This window comes from Solea senegalensis, linkage group LG20, assembly GCF_019176455.1.
Source record: "Solea senegalensis isolate Sse05_10M linkage group LG20, IFAPA_SoseM_1, whole genome shotgun sequence".
In the NCBI taxonomy this organism is placed as follows: domain Eukaryota; kingdom Metazoa; phylum Chordata; class Actinopteri; order Pleuronectiformes; family Soleidae; genus Solea; species Solea senegalensis.
Window position 1 is genome coordinate 2,924,400 of NC_058039.1, and position 21,958 is coordinate 2,946,357.

Here is a 21,958-nt window from a genome sequence, read left to right on the forward strand (position 1 = left end):
AGAAGGTCACTGATTTGAATCCCAGTTTGAACGAGGATCTTTCTGTGAAAACATGCCGAGGTTAATTGAACACTAAACTCACCATAGGTGTGTTGTTGTTGTTGTCCTGTGGTGGACTGGTGACCTGCCCAGGTTGGACCCTGCCCTTTGGCCTATGTCAGCTGGGTTTGGCTCCAGCTTCCCCATGAGCCATAAAAATCTCACGCTGCAATTTTCTTTTTATAATCGTCAGACAATGTATGAACGCAACAATTAGTCACTCAGTCAATCAAACAAACCAGAGAATAATCAATGATGAACTCAAGTGTTAGTTAGACCTGGTCATGACCTTTACTGTGGAAGAGAGGATAGACTTTGCCTGCAGTAATCAATAAAAATATTATGATCATCGCAATAAAAGCTGAATAAACGTGCCATTAGTTTTTGTCGTTTTAGATTAAAACATAAAAACACAGTCATAAAACCCAGCTGCTCACTTCTTAATTCTTTAATAATATATTACATTTATGCCGTAATACAATAATAATAATAACAACAACAGTAATAACATTAATAATAAACAGACACAGAAAGTACAAAATGATTTGCGTTGTGTTTTTTTTTTTTAAGTTACCAGCACGTCGTACTTCAAAATAAAACAAATCTCCATTAGCTGCCGCTTTGACTCCTCCCCCTGACCCTCACTGACAGTGTACCCAGAGAACTCCCAGAATTTCCCATGACCACCCGCTACGGATCACTACACATGGAAGTTTATGCTCGTCCAATCAGGTGGAGCCAAAAGTCTCGCAGAAGTCTCCAGAGGAGCAAAGAGCAGGTCGTTCTCTCAGATATGGCTTACGATGTTTCCCAAGGTGAGTTCGGTCCAAAAAAAAGTGTAAGTGCGTGTGCGTGTGTGTGTGTGTGTGTGTGTGTGTGGGTAAAGGTAAGGATGAGAGTACAGGGCTGGGTATTGTTTACACATTTCAATACAGAATCCATATCTGGACTTTGATACCAACTCCTGAATGAGACTTTCTTCAGTACCAATGTTATGAAGTCCATTTTCACAAAAATAACATCACACATTACAGTAAAATCCTTTAGTTTTAGTGCACAGTCAGCTCTTCTCAACATACCTCCATTCATTAAACAAGCACCGCCATGCCACAGAAGTACTGAAATTTGATACCCAGCCCTACTTGAGTTTAATATAAAATGGGGTTATTAAAAATCATAAAATCATGACTGTCATGTGTAGGAACTCATCCTGAAGATTTTGTCTTTTTTGTCGACGCCATCGCGACACAAACCAGCTACTGAGAAGAAGAAGAGGTCCATGCGTCGTTTCGAGTGAGGTGGTTGTGGACACATACAGTATTACAGTACAGATATCATCATAATCCCCACCTCCGTGATGCGAGGGGTCTCTGAGAGGTAAAAGTCTCAGTTTTTATCCTGAGGGCAAAGGTCAAAGACACAGAGGGGCACACGTAAGTCTTAAACCCCCCACCCCGCCCTCTTTTTCCTCTTCCTCTCTGCCTCTCATCCATCCATCCATCCGTCCATGTCACCACACTTTTGTTCGTTCGTCCTCTATTTGCGGTGCTTCATCTCCTTGTCGTGGTGGCTCTTCCCTCCACCTTCTCCTTTGTCCAGCATTTTGATGGCCTCGATCAGGTAGCTCTGGAAGGCGGAGAGCGCGGCGCAGATGGCGGGGCCTCCGAAGCCGTGGGTGAGCAGGCTGAAGTGAGTGAGGCTTCCCTGGACTCCTGGCTCCAGACACGGGGTGGGTCGACTGCCGCCTAGCGGGGAACGGTCCTGGGACATGAGGTCTACAAACTCCTTACAGACTTCCCTGAGAGGAAACAAGAGGTTGGATTTGTTTATTATTTATTCATCCAGAGATTTGTGGCTCATACTGAGGCTCAGGTTCAGTTTTATATCATTCAAGTTGTTGGTTGTCAGAAAAATGAATGTCAACTGTTTTTGCTTAAAAAATAGTAAGGCACGCTGCTACAAAAGTACAAAAAACTAGTGATTATCATCCCTGTGTGACTGAAAACATTAAAACATCAATCAAACTTGGCTGAAAATTGATGCATACAAGGCAAACTTTGCACAGGTTCTGCAGATTAAATAGTAAGGATGAGCTGAACCCAATAATCTGCATCGTTAACTGGTAAAAATCTCTAGATTGGGGAAAAAAATAGAATTAGTGACTTTGACCGTTGTCATGTAACCAGAAAATGAATTGAAATGTAAAATTAAAGCTAGGTGGTAAATACATCCATACACCTGAGATTTAAAAAAAAATATTTTTGCAATTTGCTACACTAACGGCCAGAAGATGAAGTTCTTGCTGTCCCACTGATGCCGACTGCAGCCCTAGCCAATAATGTGTCCATTACTAAATCCCAGTTCGTAATTTAAGTGAAAAACCTTCTTTAACTCGGGATTTAACTATTTTTTGACCAGTGGGGGTTGGGTAAAAAAGAGAAAAGACAGAGAAGTTGCAGCTGTGACGGTGACACTCACTTGGTGGCGAGCAGCATGCTGCGCCGTGTCGGGAGCTGCTCTGGTTCGCTCTGCCTGCACAGATACTCAGCTGTGGCTCTGGCTGGAAACTCTGTCTCGCACACGTAACCAAAGTCCCGCGCCAGATGGACGGCCTCACCTGAGGAGCGGGAGGAAGAGGAGAGAGTGAAGCAAAAACAAAACAAGTCCAAAAACAGACTCTCCTCTCCATTAGTTAAGGGGGAAAGCAGCTACTGTTGTACGTCTGTGTGTTTTTCAGGGGTCAACATTACAGTAATTATCCATGTAAATGGGTTTAAGTGATGCACAATCGACGGGTCAGTTCAGGTCAAGGTCAAGAGACAAACTCTGCAGCCATTTTTCTCACTTTTGCTGCTCAAACAGTTCACTGCACTTTGGCTTCATGAAGCTGCAGCAGCAGTAGCAGCGGCAGCGGCTTGTGTGTTTGTGCACACGCACACAAAAGCATCAGTTGAACCCTGTTATGACTGTTTATTCATGTCTGCTCATGTGAGCATTTTTCTATGTGAATATGTGTCTCAATCTGTCAGGATACATGCAGGTCACATGTATGTGTGTGTGTGCGTGCGTGCGTTTCCCTACCCTCCACTAGAGATGTTAGCAGAGTGACGTTGGCTGCCTTGCGTCGCCCGGCGGGCAGGTTGAGGCCAATCTTCTCCAGACGCTCTCTCAGACAGCGGCCACCATTCTTTGACTTCGCCCTGAGGGGGAGGAGACAGAGAGAGCACTTTTTAGGAGATGCTACTTGGGTGAGTGTGTGTGTTTGCTTGAATTTGTTGCCTCTTCAGGACCTTTTTCTGGCATAAACACTGACCTTGTCAGGACCAGTCGTCCACAGGGAGACTAAAACCATGGTCCTAATGAGGCAGAACCTCATTTCTGAGGATTTGGAAATGTTTAGGGCTAAGATTTGTGACTGTGGTTAGGTTAAGGTGAGGGTTAAGGGCATTAACTGGTTAAGGTTAGAGATGAAGCAGTGTTAAGACCATCCAGATGAATGTAAGTCCATGCAGTGTCCTAAGACAAATAGCTGTGTGAGCCTGTGCCCAGGGTGTGTTTGGCTTTATTGGTTCTGCTGTGGTGTGTGTGTGTGTGTGTGGCTAACTTCTCCCTATGTCTCCTGTCAGTACTAATGGTGTCTTGTATTTATTTCTTTATTTTGCTTTCATCCCTGATTTATTGCTTTTATCTTCCTCGTCTGCTCTCATCCAGTCATCTTCATTTACCATTTCTAAGAAACATTCTTGACATTCCATTGACCCACAGCAGTGGGAGAGGAAATAGCTCTCCTCTATATATTAGGCCTTTTTTATTATTATTAATTCCTGCATTAGAAACCTGACTGTCAGGCCCACTGTAATATTTTAGGAGGGTTTTATTGGCAGAAATTTAATTTACTATGTCTAAGTATGTTTTTACAGGCGTATAATCACTTAAAAGTAAAAATCATTTAGCTTCCGTGGCCTTAATATAAGCCTTGTGCTTGCATTTCACGGAGCTTACTATGAAAAATGAAGAAGAATGACATCCTTTCTGGTATGTGAGGGCCACCGTAGTTTCTTTATGCTCTTTGTGAAAGAGGGGAGAGCGGACGAGTCCTCCGTCTCACCTTTAGATGTCACTAATTCTTACATTACTGTACTTTAAGCCAAAGTAAAGTTGTATTCTCAAACTATTCACTATTCACTGTGGTCATTGGTGGAGCTGATATTAACTATATTATAGATAACTGGGGGTTTATCTACATATATGCATCACATTCTTTCTAAAACAATCATAAAACCAATCTTACTTAAAAACTGAAGAGAATAAAAGTGCAATGTAGTGGGTGATATAGAAGGGATTATTATTCATAGAATGCATTTATTTTCCTAAATATCTTTTAATTATGTCTTCTTGAAGTACTTTAGCCTTTAACAACCAATCATAAAACCCTGAGGCTGTGATTCATTAAACCACATTGCTTCTCTTGTGATTTAGTCCCATGACGCACACTGGGTCCTCGGCTCTGGACCTATGGTTAAGAACTCATTTAAAATACTCTACCATACGTGAGTCAGAAGTGGTTGTTAGTGCTTAGTAAAGACGAAGAAGTTCATTCAAACTAAAGTAAGTAAGTTGTCTTCATAGGTATTAACAACCAAAGTATAAAAACACTTCATTTGGTAACACTTAAATAAATGTTCATACAATCTAAAATAAGCATGTTGTCTATGTAGAACGTGCATATTTAAGCTTGAATGAACTTAATTCCATTGTAGGAACCTTTATTAGGTCCAAAAAAACAACTCATTTAAGGTTTATTTTTGTGTTGACTTCAGATTCTCGCTCCCTAGAACAACATCACGCTCCCTCATTCCCCATCCTCCTCTCACCTGCGGAGGACTCCACCCAGCAGAGACGCGTTGAGGCACTCAGGTGGAGAGAGGCGGCGCTGCACCTCCCCGACCGTCACTTTGTACTTGGAGGTGGAGCTGAGCAAGGACAGGCGACCCGGGACAGAACAGAACACCTCGGCTGGGTTGGACACGGCGCCCATACTGAGACCCTCCTTGCATATGGACAAGGCTGACAGGGACGAGCCGTTCAGCTTGGACGGGATAGGAACTGTGAGTGGTTGATTTGAATAAAAAAAAAATAAAAATTGGAAAAGTTTTAACTCATTTATACAAACACAGAAACACAGAGTTGAAACGGTGACAGCAACAGCACACAGAGGCAAACAACAGAGGTAAACGGTGAATAAAGATCATCAGTCCTAAACATATGTCTCCTGCAATGACAATAGTGTTGTGTGAATGACTCCTCATTAATCTATGCAGCGTAATCTTCTCCCCCGCGTCGACAGCTCTAAATCCGGAGCGCTGCTTGTTGACTCTGTTGCCTAAAACTGCAGCTTGTTTCATTACAGTTGTGCATTTTCAAATAGCTTCATTTCACACCTGCAAGAGCTCAATTTGCACTCACTCTCTCTGCACTGCACGAAACTTTTAGGGCTGATCTGTGTGTAATTGTGCACCAACTGCTAACTTGCAGCAAGGGTTTTAAAAACAGATGTGAGAGTTGGCAGAGAGACCTGACCCTGATTATCTTTGCCGTGTGTTGATGAGATTAACCCCCGGATTCTGCAGGTACCATGAATCTATATGTTTGTATAATCTGTGTTTGGAACAGATTTCCTTTTGCTTTAAAGTTTTTTTATTTTCTAAAATACTTTGAACGGTGAATATTTTTTCAGGACTATGTGTAATCACTGTGGCCAATATTTTACACTGAATACATTCATATTTGGCGTAATCATCCTGAAGATATTACTTTTTTTAGGTGTTGCACAGAAAAACTGTAAAAAGTAAATAGATATTACGTTAGTTCCTAACACCTACAATAAGTTAATTCAAACTAAATTTACCAAGTTATATGAGGAGAACTTGCTTATTTTAGTTTAATTTAGGTGTTAAAGCGGTTAAAGCAACCATTTTCTTTTTACAGTGTAGGTTTTTTGGCTTTCAATTCAACTGAATTCTATCGAACCAAGTTTGTTTAAGCTCACAAAAATGTCATAAATTAACTATTAAAAATTGAAATACTGCCTCTCAGCCTGTGTATCTGGGATTAACTCCAATTTAACCCCAGATCAGATGACAACAATGAATGAATGCAGACTGTCTGCCCATCTATGAGTGCAGAAGAGAACATTTTGGGCATTTAATTGCTTAAAGGTCCAGTGTGTAAGAACTAGTGACATCTATTGGTGAGACTGCAGATTGCAACAAATCTTTAAAAACTCCTCCTCTCAACCTTCCCTTTTCCTAGAGCAGCTGAGAACTATATACGGAGGCCTTTACAGACCAAAAAGGATGATGCTCAGCTTTTATTTTCATAGTAAGCTACACCAGTTCAATTTATATTTATTAATTTATGATTTTTATTAAAAAAAACATATTTCTGGCTAGTTTATTCCCTCCTTAATGTTACATACTGGAGCTTTAAGGCATGATTATAAGGATGACAGAAAGTGATGAGGCTCAGTGTCACTGTCTTCAGGGAAAATATATAATTTTTTTTTTTGGTCAAAATAGAGCGAAGCAAAGCACAAGACGACAGGGTCAGAGAACTCATTTAGTCAGTAGTTGTTAAGTGTTTTGAATAAGAATAGTCACTATGTAATAATACAACAAATGACTCAAAGTCTCCTTCCAGGCCTCTGTCTCACTCTTTCTTTGATTTTCCTTATTTAAGGAGACATATGGTGTGTGAATGACTGACATCAGCCTCACAGATCAACGATTCCCCAACAAACTGGTAAGAAAAAACTCTTAAAATCCAATCATTCACAATCACAGCCAGTGGATGAAACAGCAATGAGGACAGAGTTTCCTCTCTGTCGACCCCTCCCTCTCTTTTCTCTCCTTCTCTTATCATCTTGTACCCCTTCCCTCCCTCTCTCCATCTCTTTCTTTCTTTCTTTCTTTCTGTTTTTTCCTTTTCCCTATATTCTGTTTTCTTCTCCTTTTCGGATTTTCTTATTCACAAGGGCTTTTTTGTTTCTGCACGCTGCCGTCGTGCCAGAGCACAGACTCACTGTGGTGACTGATCACTTTCTAAACGTGTGGCAAACAAGTGCAATCTCTGTTTGTCTGTCTGCCAGATTCAGTCAGACCCACTTTGGAATCAGGCGCATACGGAGCTTCTTCTTCCTCTGGGACTTTAGATTCAGACGATTACATCTCTGTTATTGTGAAAACTTTACGGCACGAGGCGTTAAAACCAGCGAGATGAATACATTGAATTAGAACTGTTTGAATACCAGAGACAGTTTTTCAATTATTTTCACTAAATATGGAAGAAAATGTATAAGGAGAAATAAATAAAAGCAATTTGTCTCTTTTTTTAATGCACCACTACACTCCATCACACTGTCTGTACCAGGGGGGGTTTGGCTGAGTGAGATTTTCACACTATCACAGCGCACCAGCTTCAAATCCAACTTGAGTTTTCTAATCGTGCCCCTGTGTTTTCTGCCGCTCACACTCACACTGTTATTAGAGCCATCGTATATATGTCTCTCTCTCTCTTTATACATATATATATATATATATATATATATATATATATATATATATATATATATATATATATATATATATATATATATATATATATATATACATATTCAAATTTCCCACAACTCCTCTTTTATCGTCTTCCTCTTTCCTTTTATGCCTTGGCCCACTTCCCTCTCTCTCCTCTCACTCTAATCCTTCTCTTTTCACACACACACACACACACACACACACACACACACACACGCACACACTCACTCTCTCATATGACCATGAACAGTTCATTAAGAATGTGTGCCTTTGGGGTGAAGTCTGGAGCTGAGTGTTAGAGGACTTCTTGACTTCAAATGAAATAGCAAAACAGAATTATTTATAGTGTGTGTGTGTGTGTGTGTGTGTGTGCAACAGCGAGAGAGAGAGAGAAAGAGAGAGAGAGAGACTGGTGTTGGAGTGCCCCTAAACACAAAACCCCCTTCAGCACATATAGCACAATTATATAGGTGCACACAAATGCACACACACACACTCACTTTCTCTCCCTCTCTCTCTCTCTCTCATGCACACACACACAGAGCTCTCTCTCCCACCTCTTACCTTTTTTAATGACAGAGTGGTCGAGGATGCCCAGGGCCGATCCTTCCTCCATTCCCTGTGTCAGACAGACAGACAGTCACTATCATTTATCAATGGACACACACACACTTTCTCTGAGGCCAAACTAAGATAGAAGGTCCAACATTTAGTTCTCTTTCACACACACACACACACACACACACACACACACACACACAGTGAATGTGAGTCCTCTCCATATTCACGTAAAACTTTTTTTTTTCCAAACTAAATGACATTGTTTAATCCTGTTTTACACACAACTTGACAACAATTGTGTAAGTGCAAGTTGTTCTAAATTCTTTTTAAAAAATGATCACAGTCTATATTTTATATTTTCATATTTTGGTGTTATTTTTTTAGGAGCTTTATGTAGTAAAAATGTTTTTGATGAAAACCGACAAACACACAAAAACGACTACAGTTGGCAACATTTAAATGAATACGGTTAGTTTAAACACATTGAAATAAGTTGTATAACTTAATCACTTGTTGTTTATATTAACTTAATTCATTGAGATGTTACCAGCTTTAAAGTCAGGTCAACCATTTTCTTTTTCCAGGGTCAGAGCTCAAATCATAGCACCAAAAATACAATTTCAAATATTCTAAAAATCACTCAAATAGCTGTTTTTCAAATAAATATAAAATACAAATTTTCTCTTTTCACTTTCACTTAAAAACTGAAACTATTGAATGTAAAAACAGGCGCTGTGTTACTGAATTAAAAACCATTGCATTTCATTTGATCTTTTCCATTCTCCCGGAATAAAAGCGTCTCCTCTCGGATGTCTCTCCTTTGTGCTGAATTTATAAGAGGCTTCAGACGCGCAGGATATAATCCATTAATCAAATAAAGGTCCTTGTCAGGTGGGAGCGTTTAACAGCAACATGCCCGCGCGCTGACTCTTCGCCTGGCGCTGATGCCGCTGCTGCGTTTCTTTTCTATTAATGACCATAAAGATCAATTGGTCTCGGTGTGTGTGTGTGTGTGTGTGTGTGTGTTTGTCTTTTTTCTGCGAGGAGGCAACAAACAACAGCGTCTGCAGCTGCACCTGCTGCTGCTGCTGCTGCAGGGAGGCTGAGGCTGCTGCTCAATAAACCATAGAAACTATTCTTCTCTACAAAAATCAAAAAGAAAAAAAAAAAATCACTTTGTCTTTGTGCGAGACGCCGGATAACACCGAGGTTAACAGTGTGGGTGCAGGAATGAATAATAAACTGGCATGTAACCAAATAAGCACAACTTTTATTGTTATTTTCTTTAAATAAAACTGAATCATTCAAAAATGAATTCATTTATAGACTCGTTACCTTTAAATTTCTGTGGCAAAAAGGGCATTATATTAACATTTTCATAAAAGTGAAAATGTTAATGTTAACTTGACTAAGTCAAATAAATTAAATAAAACACACAATTTTATTTTTATGGAAACTAATATTCTAGACATTCAATATTATTTTGACTAATTGATTTCCTATTTATTTATGTTTTACAGCAAAGTGTGATATTTCTTAGTTTAAATAAATTTTTAAAATAGCCTGAAGGCCTGAAGGTGGTAATTAAAAAATACAAAATCTAAATTGTAAATATAGCCTTATATATAAGGAGTTAATGAGAGCACATTCTTATTAAATTGCGATATTTTATGAAGTGTTTATGAAGTCATTTGTAGAATTGTAAATAGTGTAAATGGAAGATAAATGACCTCGAGGCCTTGATGCAGCGTTTATGTTCCCGAGATAACAGGTGTTTTCAATATTATGTTTATAATAATGGATTATGGATTATTATAAATTTCTGGAAGTAAAATCATCGAAAAAGTAAGGAATATGTTTTGCGTGGCTGCTTGGATGAAATGCCGAGTGACTTTTACGCACGCACTTTGCAGAAAATGTAAGCAGCTTCAGCGGGAGGAGGGGAAAAATTAACAAAAACAAAACAAAAAAAAATCTCCAGTCACCTGCAGATCCTCCAGGCCGTGATGTCCCAGGTGCATCCCTAGAGGACCGTCCCCCAGAGCGGCAGCGCCTTCCCCGAGACCGTGGAGCAGCCGGGGCACAGCTGGATACTCCCGCCGGGGGTCGAGGCTCAGAGCCCGGTGAGACTGTGACAGCAGCCCCCCTTCCTCGGAGCGCGACCTCTGCGAGTGCCATGCCGCTTGTTGATGCTGATGGATGGAGTTGATGGAGGGATAAGGGTCCGACAGGTGGGAATAGGCCGAGTCCTGGCTCTGGGAGTATGACAGGGAAGACTGGGGGTAAGGGGGAGGAAAGTACGGAGGCTGGAAGTCAGAGGCCGGGGTGTGGCAGAGCGGAGGAGCTGAGGAGTAGGCGGCCTGGTTCAGGGAGGAGAGCTGGGAGAGGCGCCCACCCGGCGAAGAACCGCTGAGTCCGTCTGCGCGGTCCTGCGGAGAAGAATAAAACATTAGGAAGTTTGTTTTATCAACTCTTTATCAAAATCCAACACAAACGCAATGATTACGCAGGAGAAGAAAGAGTCTAAACAAAACCACACAAGCACAAACTTGTTTCAAATATTTCACTTGGACACAGAAACATGAATTAATTATAAATGATTTCCATTTTTCTAGGATGGTTGGAAATAGCAGCAGCAGCAGCAGCTGGAAGTGATGCGCACTGACACGAGACGCCGTTGGCATCGCCGCTTTAACAGTGTCACAAAGGTCATGGCCACCAAGATGCTGCACAAAGGACAGGGGACAGGTAATACACAACAATCACACAAACACCTCACCACGGCAGAAGGAAGGGAGGGGTGTAAACAACAACACACACACACACACACACTGACCCACACAACCAAGGTAATTAAAAAAAAAAGAGGTAATTTATGTCACAAAGAGCAGGAAACGAAATGTGAATTTACTAGTGACAGTGTTTGTCTCTGTGTGTGTGTGTGTGTATTTGCTACCTCTTTATGAGCTTTTTTGACATAGACACTAAACTTGTCAGGACCAATAATCCTCATGGAGACCAAAACCTGGTCCTAATGAGGCAGAACCTCATTTATGAGGAAAGTTTAGAGCTAAGATTTGTTTGGGCTGTCCAAATTAATGAATTCTAAAAAAAAAAATGTGTGTCTGTGTGTGTGTGTGAGTGAGTGTTTGTGTGTGTGTACATCCTGCTAAAATTGGATTTATTGTAAAAGCTAGGTCACCCGAAATCAATCAATGCTATTGTGGTGGAACCGTGTCCATTATCTGCCACGGCACAGAGGGCCACTACCACGCAGGTCACACACACTGATACACTTACACGTACACGCATCACTGTATACAAACTGTATACTGTATATATATACACATATATATACTGTATGTGTTTCTACTTTTATCCTAACACAAGTTATTGGGTTGAGGCTGCATCTGAGGGCGCAGACCACCCTGTCGCGCGTCACGATGAGTGTTCGCAGTGTCTGCGTGGACACTCCACTGTCACTGTAGGTCTCACTCGCTGTGACACTGCGCAGACAAAGAGCATCTCCTGCTACAGTAGACGCACAGTTCAGAGCAGTTCACACTTTTAACACTGGGGAGAGAGAATCATCCACACTTCTCACAAACGTGTTTAACTCCGCGATAAAAGCGCATGAAGATAATAATTATCAGTCACGATCATTATTCTCTCAGGTCGACAGCTGGTGCCACAGGTGTAATAATGCAACTCATTCATTAAATGACTCTCATGATACAGCCATTTACAAGAAAAAACATGTTCACCCACTTTTAAAAGTAAATAATACGCATTTTTTTCAAGGTTGGGTCTAAAATATTCAATCCTAAAACGAATTATTGATAAAAAGACATGAGCAAAAAGTGTTTATTAAACTCACCATAGCGGAATAGGTGTGGATTAACATCTGGACCACTGTGATGTCTCCCAAACTTAAAATGCAACACGATGCGCACCGTTCCAACGAGCTGTCACCCAAAAATATGATTCCCGAGACGTAAAATCCAGGCGGGTTTAACGCTCCATTCAACTCAAAACTTATTGGCTTTCCTTTTTTCTCGCTGCTCCGTGGAACTATTTACACACAGATGTCAAGAAGCCACTGCTGCTGATGATGATGATGCTGCTGCTGATGCCAGATATACACACACGCAACACAGAGTCCCGCAGCCTCTCCATGAGCGCACTACTTATAGGTTTTGCGCGCACCCGGCAGAAAGAGGGGAGGGGTCGACAGGGTCCACTTCTCTTAAAGAGATATATTCATCCACTTATCGCTTGTTAATGCACACACACACATACACACTGCACTTTAATATTTTTGGCACTATATTTTAACATACTGGCACAGGATTGTACAGCACTCCAGGTTTTACGCACGTTTTACGCACCACGTTACACTAGTTTTCCCAATATTTTGGACATGTCAACTTTACAATAATGTGACAAAAAAAATCACATTTTAAACATTAAAATAAAATTTTAAGTCGATTTTACACACGAACATCCAAGTATTTTTATCCAAAGATTAGGACTTTCTTGGTTGTTTTTTATGTTCTTGAGATGAAATCACTCAGGCTATTTTCAAACTGCCGGCACAATTTGCTGCAAAACAGAGTTTTAGCTGCTGACGTAAATGTATAAATAAGTAAGCAATTTATACGACAGGAAAGAAACTGTGATGCCGTTTCTTACCTGCAAAATATCAGTCTTGCGTGATTTCCAGAGCATGGTGGTGGTGATGATGAGTATGGTGAAGCTCCAACTGATGGGCTGAACGTGACGCGGTGGATGGACGGAGGCTGAAGGTGCAGAAGATGAGTGAGTTTAGTTTGAGACGATGCAGGAGTTTGTATGGATGAGTCAGAGAGAATAGAGACGCTGTTAGGGAGGGGGGGGGCTCAGATACAGGAGAGGGCGGGAGGTGACAGGAGTCGAGGGGGAAGCTGATTGAAAACTTCTTTCACGGCTGTACAAAGAATAAAGGATCCAGGATGAGGCGCTGAATAAGGAAAAAAAACACGGCTGGTCTGTGATAATATTCACACATCACATGACCAAAAAAATGCAAATTGTAGACCTTATTTACACTGATTTACATAAATTCACAACTTAAAATGATTAAACTTGAGAAATGCATTTAAACACATACTTCATGTAAAGAACAATTGGTCGAATCTGTTTACTGTCAGATTTGATTTGATGTTACATCGACCTTTAATCAACATTTGTGGCTACTTCTATTATCTCTGGTTTAATAATTATTATTTAAATTTAAACAACATACATAGTTGTCTAAAAACAAGAGGGAGAGCGACAGACAACCATTCAGCAAATGAGTTTTGAGATCAAAAATCTTAGGTGACCACATTAGGTCTGACTGCGCCACCCTGTGGCCACTTTAGATCACTGTTCTCTAATCTCCACTGCTGATTTTTCAGCCTCTATGAAATTTAATTCACTGGTGATCCACTGTTTTTATATTACTTATATTTATATTATTTTGTCAGCTGGTGGATAACTCAAGTTTCTTACAGGGATTAATAAAGTACATCTTATTTTTATCTTAATCCAACCTCCATGCCATACCATGTTTATTAACTTAAGTATAAATGTTGATTTGCATATATAACAGATGTCTCACAAGCCTAATAATATAAATATATCAAATAAAATGTGTCAGGATCACAACCAAAATAAAGTCAATCTTTAATCTACATCCCAAACATGGCTGAAAATGAAAGTGACACATGGAAACATAAGTTTTCTGTTCTCTGACAAAATAATTCTTTATTAAATGCATTTACATTTTCACATTCACATGTAAGAAACCTTTTTTTCCAGTCATGCAAATAGTGAATGAGCCTCTTTATTGGGGAATAATTCCACTGAAAAATATGATCGACAGAAACATCATAAACCGCTGTGCTTTTATTTATTTAGTTGGACCTTATTTGATTTTCACTTCATTGCCACCGACTTCTTCAGGTTCCTCATACAGCTCAGTGCTCCTTTATCGTGTCTCGTCATCATGTCTCTAATCTCCTGCTTACAGAGCGTGCACTGCTCCGCCACGGCACACAGTGCTTCCTCTAGCGCCTCCTGTGTGTGCTGGTCAGGTAGTGCGCTGCACTGGCCCAGCATGGTGAGTGTGTGTTTGAGCCAGCCTTCCTCTCTGAGGAGGCTGGTGATCCAGGGCTGAGCGCGGACGCAGCCTCCCAGAGCCTGCAGGCCCAACCTCCAGAGCTCGGCGGCCTCGTCCCAGCTCTCCGCCCAGCCGACGCTCACCTTCACCGGGCCGGGGCTGGAGCCGGAGTCCATGGCGCCGCGGAGAAACCGGAGAGCGGAGGAGAAGAAACGCCTTTGGCCTGCTTCTGCTGATGCTACAGGAACAAAACAACAAACATGGATTAATGTTAATGTTTCTTATCTAATGCTACCAACAACTGAAAGTTAGAGTTGCATTAATCTACTTTGGCCACTAGAGGACACAAAATTTCCATTTAAAGCCACTATTTTTTTCCCCTTCTTCCTCACTTTCACACTACAGTGAGATGAATTCACCCAATATTTATTCTTCACTTATGTGGTGATACAGGTTTATACGTTTGCTCTAAGAATCACTCAGTCAACATTAACTATTAAAGGTCCAGGAGGTTACTGGCAGAAATGGTCTGGTCTTCATGGCTTTAGATTAAGACTTTTAAATGTGTAAATGTACTCAACACTGGAAAGAAAAGACAAATACAAGAACTGAAAAAAACTAAAAGTGTGGGTTTGCAGAATGCAGAGCAGCGTTTCCAAAACTCTTTATATGTGGACTCACTTTTTAAAGATGACAAACCTAGTTCTCAGTTGCAATCTAGTTCACAATAAGAACACATCGGTGTACATAATGTTTTGGACCAGTTTTGACAATGACAGCTATAGAGTTACAGCATCATTTACATACAACAGCACAGAGACTATTTGCATAAATTGTTATATGGCACTAAATGTGAGTGACTAACCAAAACCGCTCTCACCCGCAGGAGATAATTTGAGTCGGCCGATCATTAGCCCCAACGTGCAGTAATTTGCCGCAAGGACCAGGAGGCGGGGTTTGTGCACCAACACGGGAAGTGCTTCACTCAGAAAAGCCTCGAGCGTTTTGAAACATGGGTCTTTCCTAGAAAACAAACAAAGAAAGAAAGAAGCAGAACAACGTTGGAGATGATGGAACAGATTTTGTGTTGTGTGGTTAATTCACAGGCTGCAGATGAGTTATTTCACCTGACTCTCTCTGGTTCTGTGACGGTGAAGTTGAGGAGGGCAGAGCAGACTGTCTCCATGCTCGGATCGCTGCCCAAAACCACACCACCTTTTCCTCTGAGGGAAGTCCAGCTCTGGGACAGGTAGTCCACCAGCAGGGCCGGGGTGTCGAGTGTGAGCAGCACTTTCCTGGGACCTTCCTCTGCCGACAGGTGGCACAGAGCTGGGAGGAGGTACCTGGAGACAGCACAGACATAAAACAAGGTGTACTTGTAAAGGGCCGTACTCATGCAGTGTGCACAGATACAATATTTTCAAGAAAAAACAAGAATGACGTGTATACATTTCAAACATAGTTAAAAATTGGTCTATTGATTTGCTAGTTCAAGCTAATTAGAAAGTAAGAATACACTGAATAGAGACTAGAGGGCGGTTCATCTGGTTATAAAATGAGAAAATTAGCCTACTTCAGTAGTTTTGGATCTTCTTTACTAGAACATGATGTCTTTTCCATTTAGAGGAAAATAGACCTTAAGTATGGCACATATGAGTGGACATGTGTGTTACCGACAACTGGAATCATCCAAAACCTCTTCCAGCTGAAATAGGGGTGACGTCTCATCCGAATGCCACTTAGTTGTGATGTTCCTTTTTTCTGGGATCACACTGAGATGAGAATATCTCAACATTTTGGAATGCACTGAGCACTTGAAGCTCGACTTTTGAATTTCTGGTCAAAAAATATTTAACCGTCCTCTGAACAAGAATCATCCAGATTAATCTATATAATCTTAATTGGAGTGAAGGAAGAGCAGCACTGGTAATCTAATGTCTGTGATACTTTTTTTTTTATTTATGAACAGCCTTTCATGATTTTTTCTTTGTGTTGTAATTCTTACCTCAAAGGTTCTTTGCCGGTCCAGGCCAGCCTCTCGTCAGAGACACACATGTCAGCCATCCAGTCAGAGAGGCCCTGCTCTGAGCTCTCGCCCTGCAGGTGGCTCCGGCTGTATCCAATCAGGAAAGGCAGCAGTCCCATCACTTCCTCCTTCAGACAGGAAGTCTCCTCAGCCAGCCATGAGCACAGAGAGCGGAATGTGGCAAATACAAAAGGGTCGCCATATTGATTTGGATCGACCTACGGCAACAGGAGGAGAAGAGGGAGAATGCTTAAGTGACGTCTGAGGAGAGTTTGGCTTCTACAGTGCTTATAATGATTATTATTACAGGACGATTTACATGGTGCACGATGGGCGATTTCTTAGGAGCAAGTAAAACATCAAAGATGATGGCGTCCCCTCACCTGCTGTAGGTGGTATATCAAAGCGGAGAAGGCCTCCTCCAGCACCCGGAGGACCTGCCTGCTCTGCTGCAGGCTGAGTGAGGAGACAGAGCTCTGGGAAGGTGCAGTTGTCTGCGTCAATGCTGGACTGCACGCCTGCTCTATAGCAGCCTCCATGATTCTGTAACAGCCTAAGAACAAGAGGAGGAGGTTTAAAGCAACAGTACGTAACTTTTGGTGATGTTGTTATTCTGCCTCGGTTTGGTCTTTGTGAACAGAAATGATGCAACATTATTTATATAATGGAAACAAGCTCTATCAACCAAAACTATCAGACCTGACTCAGGGAGTGTTGGTGTGTATACACAGGCAGCGTCGGGGTGGGTGGGGACAAGAAGCATTTATACCATCAAACCACTCAACGACTGTTTTTATTTTTAAGCAGTACAATTTTTAAATAATAATCCCACCTGTTTGCAGTAGCCTCACTTTACTAGCGTAATGTTGCTGTCGCCTACTTCTGTTTTGAGGTAAAATAAATCACTTCCTGTGTGCAGCACAGGAATGTTGCGGGGCAAAACATCAACCTGCTTTGGGACTAAAAGGTGGAAATGGCTACAATCAGTGACATTTACATGTGAATGCGCTTTAATGTGTATTATTGTCCCTATTTTAATTCAAAAATAAGTCAAATTAGACTTAATTGGCATTGTGTAAACTTACACAAAGGTTTACGCAGGCTTTTGTTTGTATTTAAAAAGGTAGGGCAACTTTAAATAATGAAGGTTGTTAATTGTGTTCTAATCTGGCTTGGATAAATTCCAAACACTATTAAAAACAGGTTAGAATTGAACGGCATGATCAAAGAGTGACAGTTGTGCACCAGTGAGCTCTCATTCCCAAGCCCTGATATTCACATTTTGTTCATTTGGCTCTTAATGAAGTAAACTATTTAGAAGATGTGTAATTATAATTATTAACTTTATTAACTTCTCTGTCCTCACTCTGCAGGTATCTATGACTCCAGGGCTATTATTATTGTAACCATTATAATTATTGAAATGTACATTTCACTTTGGTTGCCTTTTAAAGATGTCGTTCTCTGTCTCCCTCTCTGCTATAACGTACGACCAAGGAAAGGAAATATTCGGTACTACGAGTAAGCCAGTGTGTCGTCTTTTGTTATTATTTTATATTATTTTTAATCAACAATCCCCTGATCCCACTGTCATCAAACTAGGTTCTTTTGCTATTGTTTTCATTGAGCAGAAATGACTGTGTGTATAATGATGATTAATACACTACCTGTGAGTGTGTGCTGCAGCTCTGGACTCAGCTTGTTACCAGGCGGTTCCTCCAGGCCCATTCTGACCTCCACACATGCTCGGTTCACCAGTAAGCAGCAGAACTTTGGCGGTCCTAACAGCTCCCACCCGTACAAATCCAGCAGACATGCACTGAGGACCAGTATCGGCCCGATCTGCCTCGGTGTCAACTTCGCCTGCATCATGGGCCTCAATTCCCCACACACACGGCTCATGGCGCCCTTCAGTTCCTCACTATCCACCGCCACTCCTGCTGGGGGGAGAAACTGCACCAACTGGGAACACATATCCAATCTGGCCTGGTCTGCAGACTCACAGAAATCTTTACAGAGCCTGAGCAGCAGAGTGAGGAGTTCTGCACTGTGTTTACTCCACACTTTGTCTTTGGTTTTGCCTGAGAGGAGGCGACCAAGCAAGGGAAGCCCCTTATCCTGGCTGAGAGTCTGGTTTTGTGCCACTGCTTGACAGAGAGCGAGAACAGCGCCCCTGCTCAGTAACTGATCAGGACCTCTGGGTAAAGCACACACAGCGGTCAAAACCTGGTAGCAGTCGGAAGCCATGGCCTCATCAAGACTGGAACATGCTGACGTTTCTTTAGATGCTGGTGCTCCATTTGATGCAGTGCCATCATCTTCTTTTTGCTTGCTGGAGTGACTCTCTCCGGCCGATATTTCCACTGTAATATCTGTGCTTGACCTCTCTGATGACTGTCCCTCATTATCTTGACTGTGACCCATCTCTTCTTCTTGTTTCTGCTGGTTTGACAGGGGACCGTTTGCTAAAATACCCAGCAGGAGAGGGATGGTGATAAGGAGCTGGGGATGGGAGGCCATGTCTGGGTCTGTGCTCAGGGCAGCCAACAGAGCTGTGCCCAGTGAAAGGAGCTCATGTGGGGGTAAGGCGGAGCTCTCGCTCCCTCTGACCGCTGTCACCAGAAGCCGAGCGGGAAGGTTGAGTCCCACGGCCTCGAAGATGCGTCTCAATGTGGGTTTGTCAAGTTGGCTTGCTGGGCACAAACGAGTGATCTAAGATGCAAAGAGCATAACAGTTACAAAGCAATCATCTGTTAGTTGTGCGGACTAAACCAACAAACCTTTTTTTAAATGACCTTTACATTGTCATGTGCCCCAACAGTAACGCAATGATGCCAACACTTCACATAGGGACAAGTTCGGACTGGGTAAGAATTAAATTACAGTTTATTAAAAAAATATTTTATTCAGCAGCAATGTAACAAAAGTTTGACATGTTTATGCATTTGTAGCACATAATAAATAATACTGCTTTGGATATTTTACCATATCTCTCTACTTTAACAAGTGCTTGTCAAAGGAGAGTGCGACTTAGGGTCACAAAGGGTGACAAAACAAAACTATGCTGTTCAATCTTAAGGGGAAGTCCATTAAATGTAAGTGGCAGTTCATAAATAAAGGCATCCTGGGCACTCTGATGTCTAAAAATATAGACAATCTTAAATTATTTGTGGTTACGTTAAGTTAAATATAACACATTTTGGCCCAATAGTCAGTCATCATGCGGGTAAAGTTTCTTCAATCTTTTATTCTAGGGATGAGCTAACACAATATTATCTGTCCAGCACTATCCAAAATCACTGGTCTGGGTATTGGGAAAAACAACAAGTCATTCTAAACCATTTGTCAACCCTTTATATGGTGCAAATGGAAAATGCATTGGCATAAATGTGTCATTACCAGCAAAGTTGTTTAAAAGAGATAAAAGACTGATTGACTGACTGATATTGGTAAAAATTCAAGACCTGAAATCAAGATTGGACACAAACAAATGTGGTATTGAGCCATCCCTAATTCACTCAGGGCATTTATTACAATAATCATTGATCTTTTTGGCCATGAAATCCAGCACAGGGATAGGCAGCTCACAGCAAAGTGTGTGATCATGAGTTTGTAATAAAAATCCCAAACACCAGAAACAGATATTCTGAAACCAGGGAAGATAATGGAATATGAGGGATTTTGCAGAACACAGTTACACTGTCAAATTTATACTTGTAATTTGCACCATTGCAATACTTAAGTTGTTATTACTCACACAGTCTGCGTCTAATTTAAATTTGCATATTTATACTTAATATTTGTCTACATTTATTGCATATTTTCTATTCAATTCTATTACTTTTTGGTATTTTGTATCAAAGTTAATTTCCGCAGTGTGGGGATTAATAAAGACAAGATTCATCTAATTGAATATAAAAAACTATCTGCATGGTTAATCCCTCATTGCCTGGTGGTTCAATATAAAGACATAAAATAGGATTATGTTATAAAACTTAATTATATACAAATATGAATAATGAGGATTATTGATGTTGTGAATAGGACCACAGCCAGTATAAAACCAGCTGAATTACATGATATTGCTCACATGGAGGAGACTTACCAACAGAAGAGCAGCCAGTGTGTGACTGTCATTTTTGCCGTGTTTGAGGGCATGAAGGCATCTCTCCAACACATCTCTCTGAGCATCTGTCAAACCACCTCCTGCATCCTCCTCTGAGCCTCCTCCACCTTCTCCTCCTCCCTGCTCCTCTTCTCCAGGAGGCCGGCTGCTCACAGCAGTATTCCCGTCGGCGGTGTCAGCCATTACGACCTTCGCGAACATGCACCTCGAGAGATAAATAACGAGTAACGTTAGGAAAAATGTGAAACGGGTTTGTAAAATGCTGCACTCATGCCTGCCACACGCTCCTCGGTGTGAACAGCGACAAAAGCCGCCTTAATATTATGATGTGCAGTCAGTCTACTCATGGTTTCTCAACAACAACTTTGTGGCGATGTAAGATTCAAACGACGAATTTCTTCATTTTAATAAAAATCACTTACTTTGTAGATAGCCTTCTCGCGCGCCACGGCTGCTCGTGGACGCTCACCGGAAGTTGACGTCCACGTACGGCGACGTGGAGCCAATCAAAACCGCGCTACATGTTTAGTCGACCAATCAGAGAGGGGATAGTTGGCAGGTGGAGGCGCCATTTTGCTCCGCGTTATAACGCCGTTAAAGCGACGTCACATCACACATGAGCATCGAATGTATGCATGTAATAATATGTATAATGTAAGTATAGTCCATTTTATTAGTAACACTACATTTTACATGTACTCGTGTTTAGTTCAGCAGGTTGTCGTTCGGCCGAACTAATTCAATAATAGACGGCGGTTACGCCAGCTGTCACTCTTATTCTCATGGTCAAACTAGCTGTCCTTCGGCGTGGATTGCGCCAGTGTTCTCGATTGTGAAGCTGCGTAGAACAAGATGCCCCTTTTCCGCTTTTCAAAATAAAGCTACTATAAAATACTGAAACACGATTGAGGAAAAAAATCCATTACATCCATTAATAAATCCATTACAAAGAAACCAAAAAACATACAACCGATTCCCATTTTGAATAATGAAATAATAAAATACTGTGAAATAGCATAAATATCTACATATTTAATTTATTGACTAATTGCAGATTTGGGTTAAGCTCAGTTAAATAAATTATTCTATATTTATTGCACTAACTCACAGATATGTTGCACTAAAGGTGGTGCAAATATCTGGATCAACCATTGTGTGATTGAAGACACAACATGAATATCAATCTCGTAGCTGTTTTTTAATTGGACACACATATACACAATGTACTCATTGGGAGCATATAAACAAAGGCTGTACAGCTTTACAAACGTTAAACATAGGAAAGAATAAAAGGGCATTAAAGTAAGGAAGGCATAAATCCAAAAAATGTGTGGATATGTTGAAAAATTATTTATTTGCTTTACTACATTGCATCATTAATGCTTAAAATCATTAATAGAACATGCAAAAGAAGACATAAAGTTTTTTCACTTCCAAAAATGAATGTGCTATTTAATAACCCCTGAATGTAC

General features: G+C 41.1%; 2 protein-coding genes across 3 annotated transcripts; both read right to left on the minus strand.

Moving 5' to 3' along the window:
- Positions 1 to 772: 772 nt before the first annotated feature.
- tfap2e (transcription factor AP-2 epsilon) lies at positions 773 to 13,022 on the minus strand. 2 transcript variants are annotated; one of them, XM_044053218.1, is made up of 7 exons: positions 12,885 to 13,022; positions 10,178 to 10,621; positions 8,196 to 8,250; positions 4,914 to 5,145; positions 3,121 to 3,239; positions 2,518 to 2,656; positions 773 to 1,837 (listed from the first exon to the last, which is right to left on the minus strand). In XM_044053218.1, exons 1-7 carry the CDS (start codon positions 12,918 to 12,920, stop codon positions 1,576 to 1,578), a joined length of 1,287 nt encoding a protein of 428 aa, XP_043909153.1. In that variant the 5' UTR covers positions 12,921 to 13,022; the 3' UTR covers positions 773 to 1,575. The 2 variants fall into 2 exon arrangements, with proteins under 2 accessions (XP_043909153.1, XP_043909154.1); XM_044053219.1 differs by lacking the exon at positions 12,885 to 13,022 and adding an exon at positions 12,070 to 12,360.
- Positions 13,023 to 13,952: 930 nt separating this feature from the next.
- On the minus strand, positions 13,953 to 21,229 carry ncdn (neurochondrin). The gene is made up of 8 exons (XM_044053378.1): positions 20,909 to 21,229; positions 20,466 to 20,691; positions 18,028 to 19,072; positions 16,744 to 16,913; positions 16,340 to 16,578; positions 15,462 to 15,677; positions 15,215 to 15,357; positions 13,953 to 14,572 (listed from the first exon to the last, which is right to left on the minus strand). The coding sequence occupies exons 2-8, from the start codon at positions 20,685 to 20,687 to the stop codon at positions 14,151 to 14,153; spliced, it is 2,457 nt and encodes an 818-aa protein (XP_043909313.1). The 5' UTR covers positions 20,688 to 20,691; positions 20,909 to 21,229; the 3' UTR covers positions 13,953 to 14,150.
- Between the last annotated feature and the right edge of the window lie 729 nt (positions 21,230 to 21,958).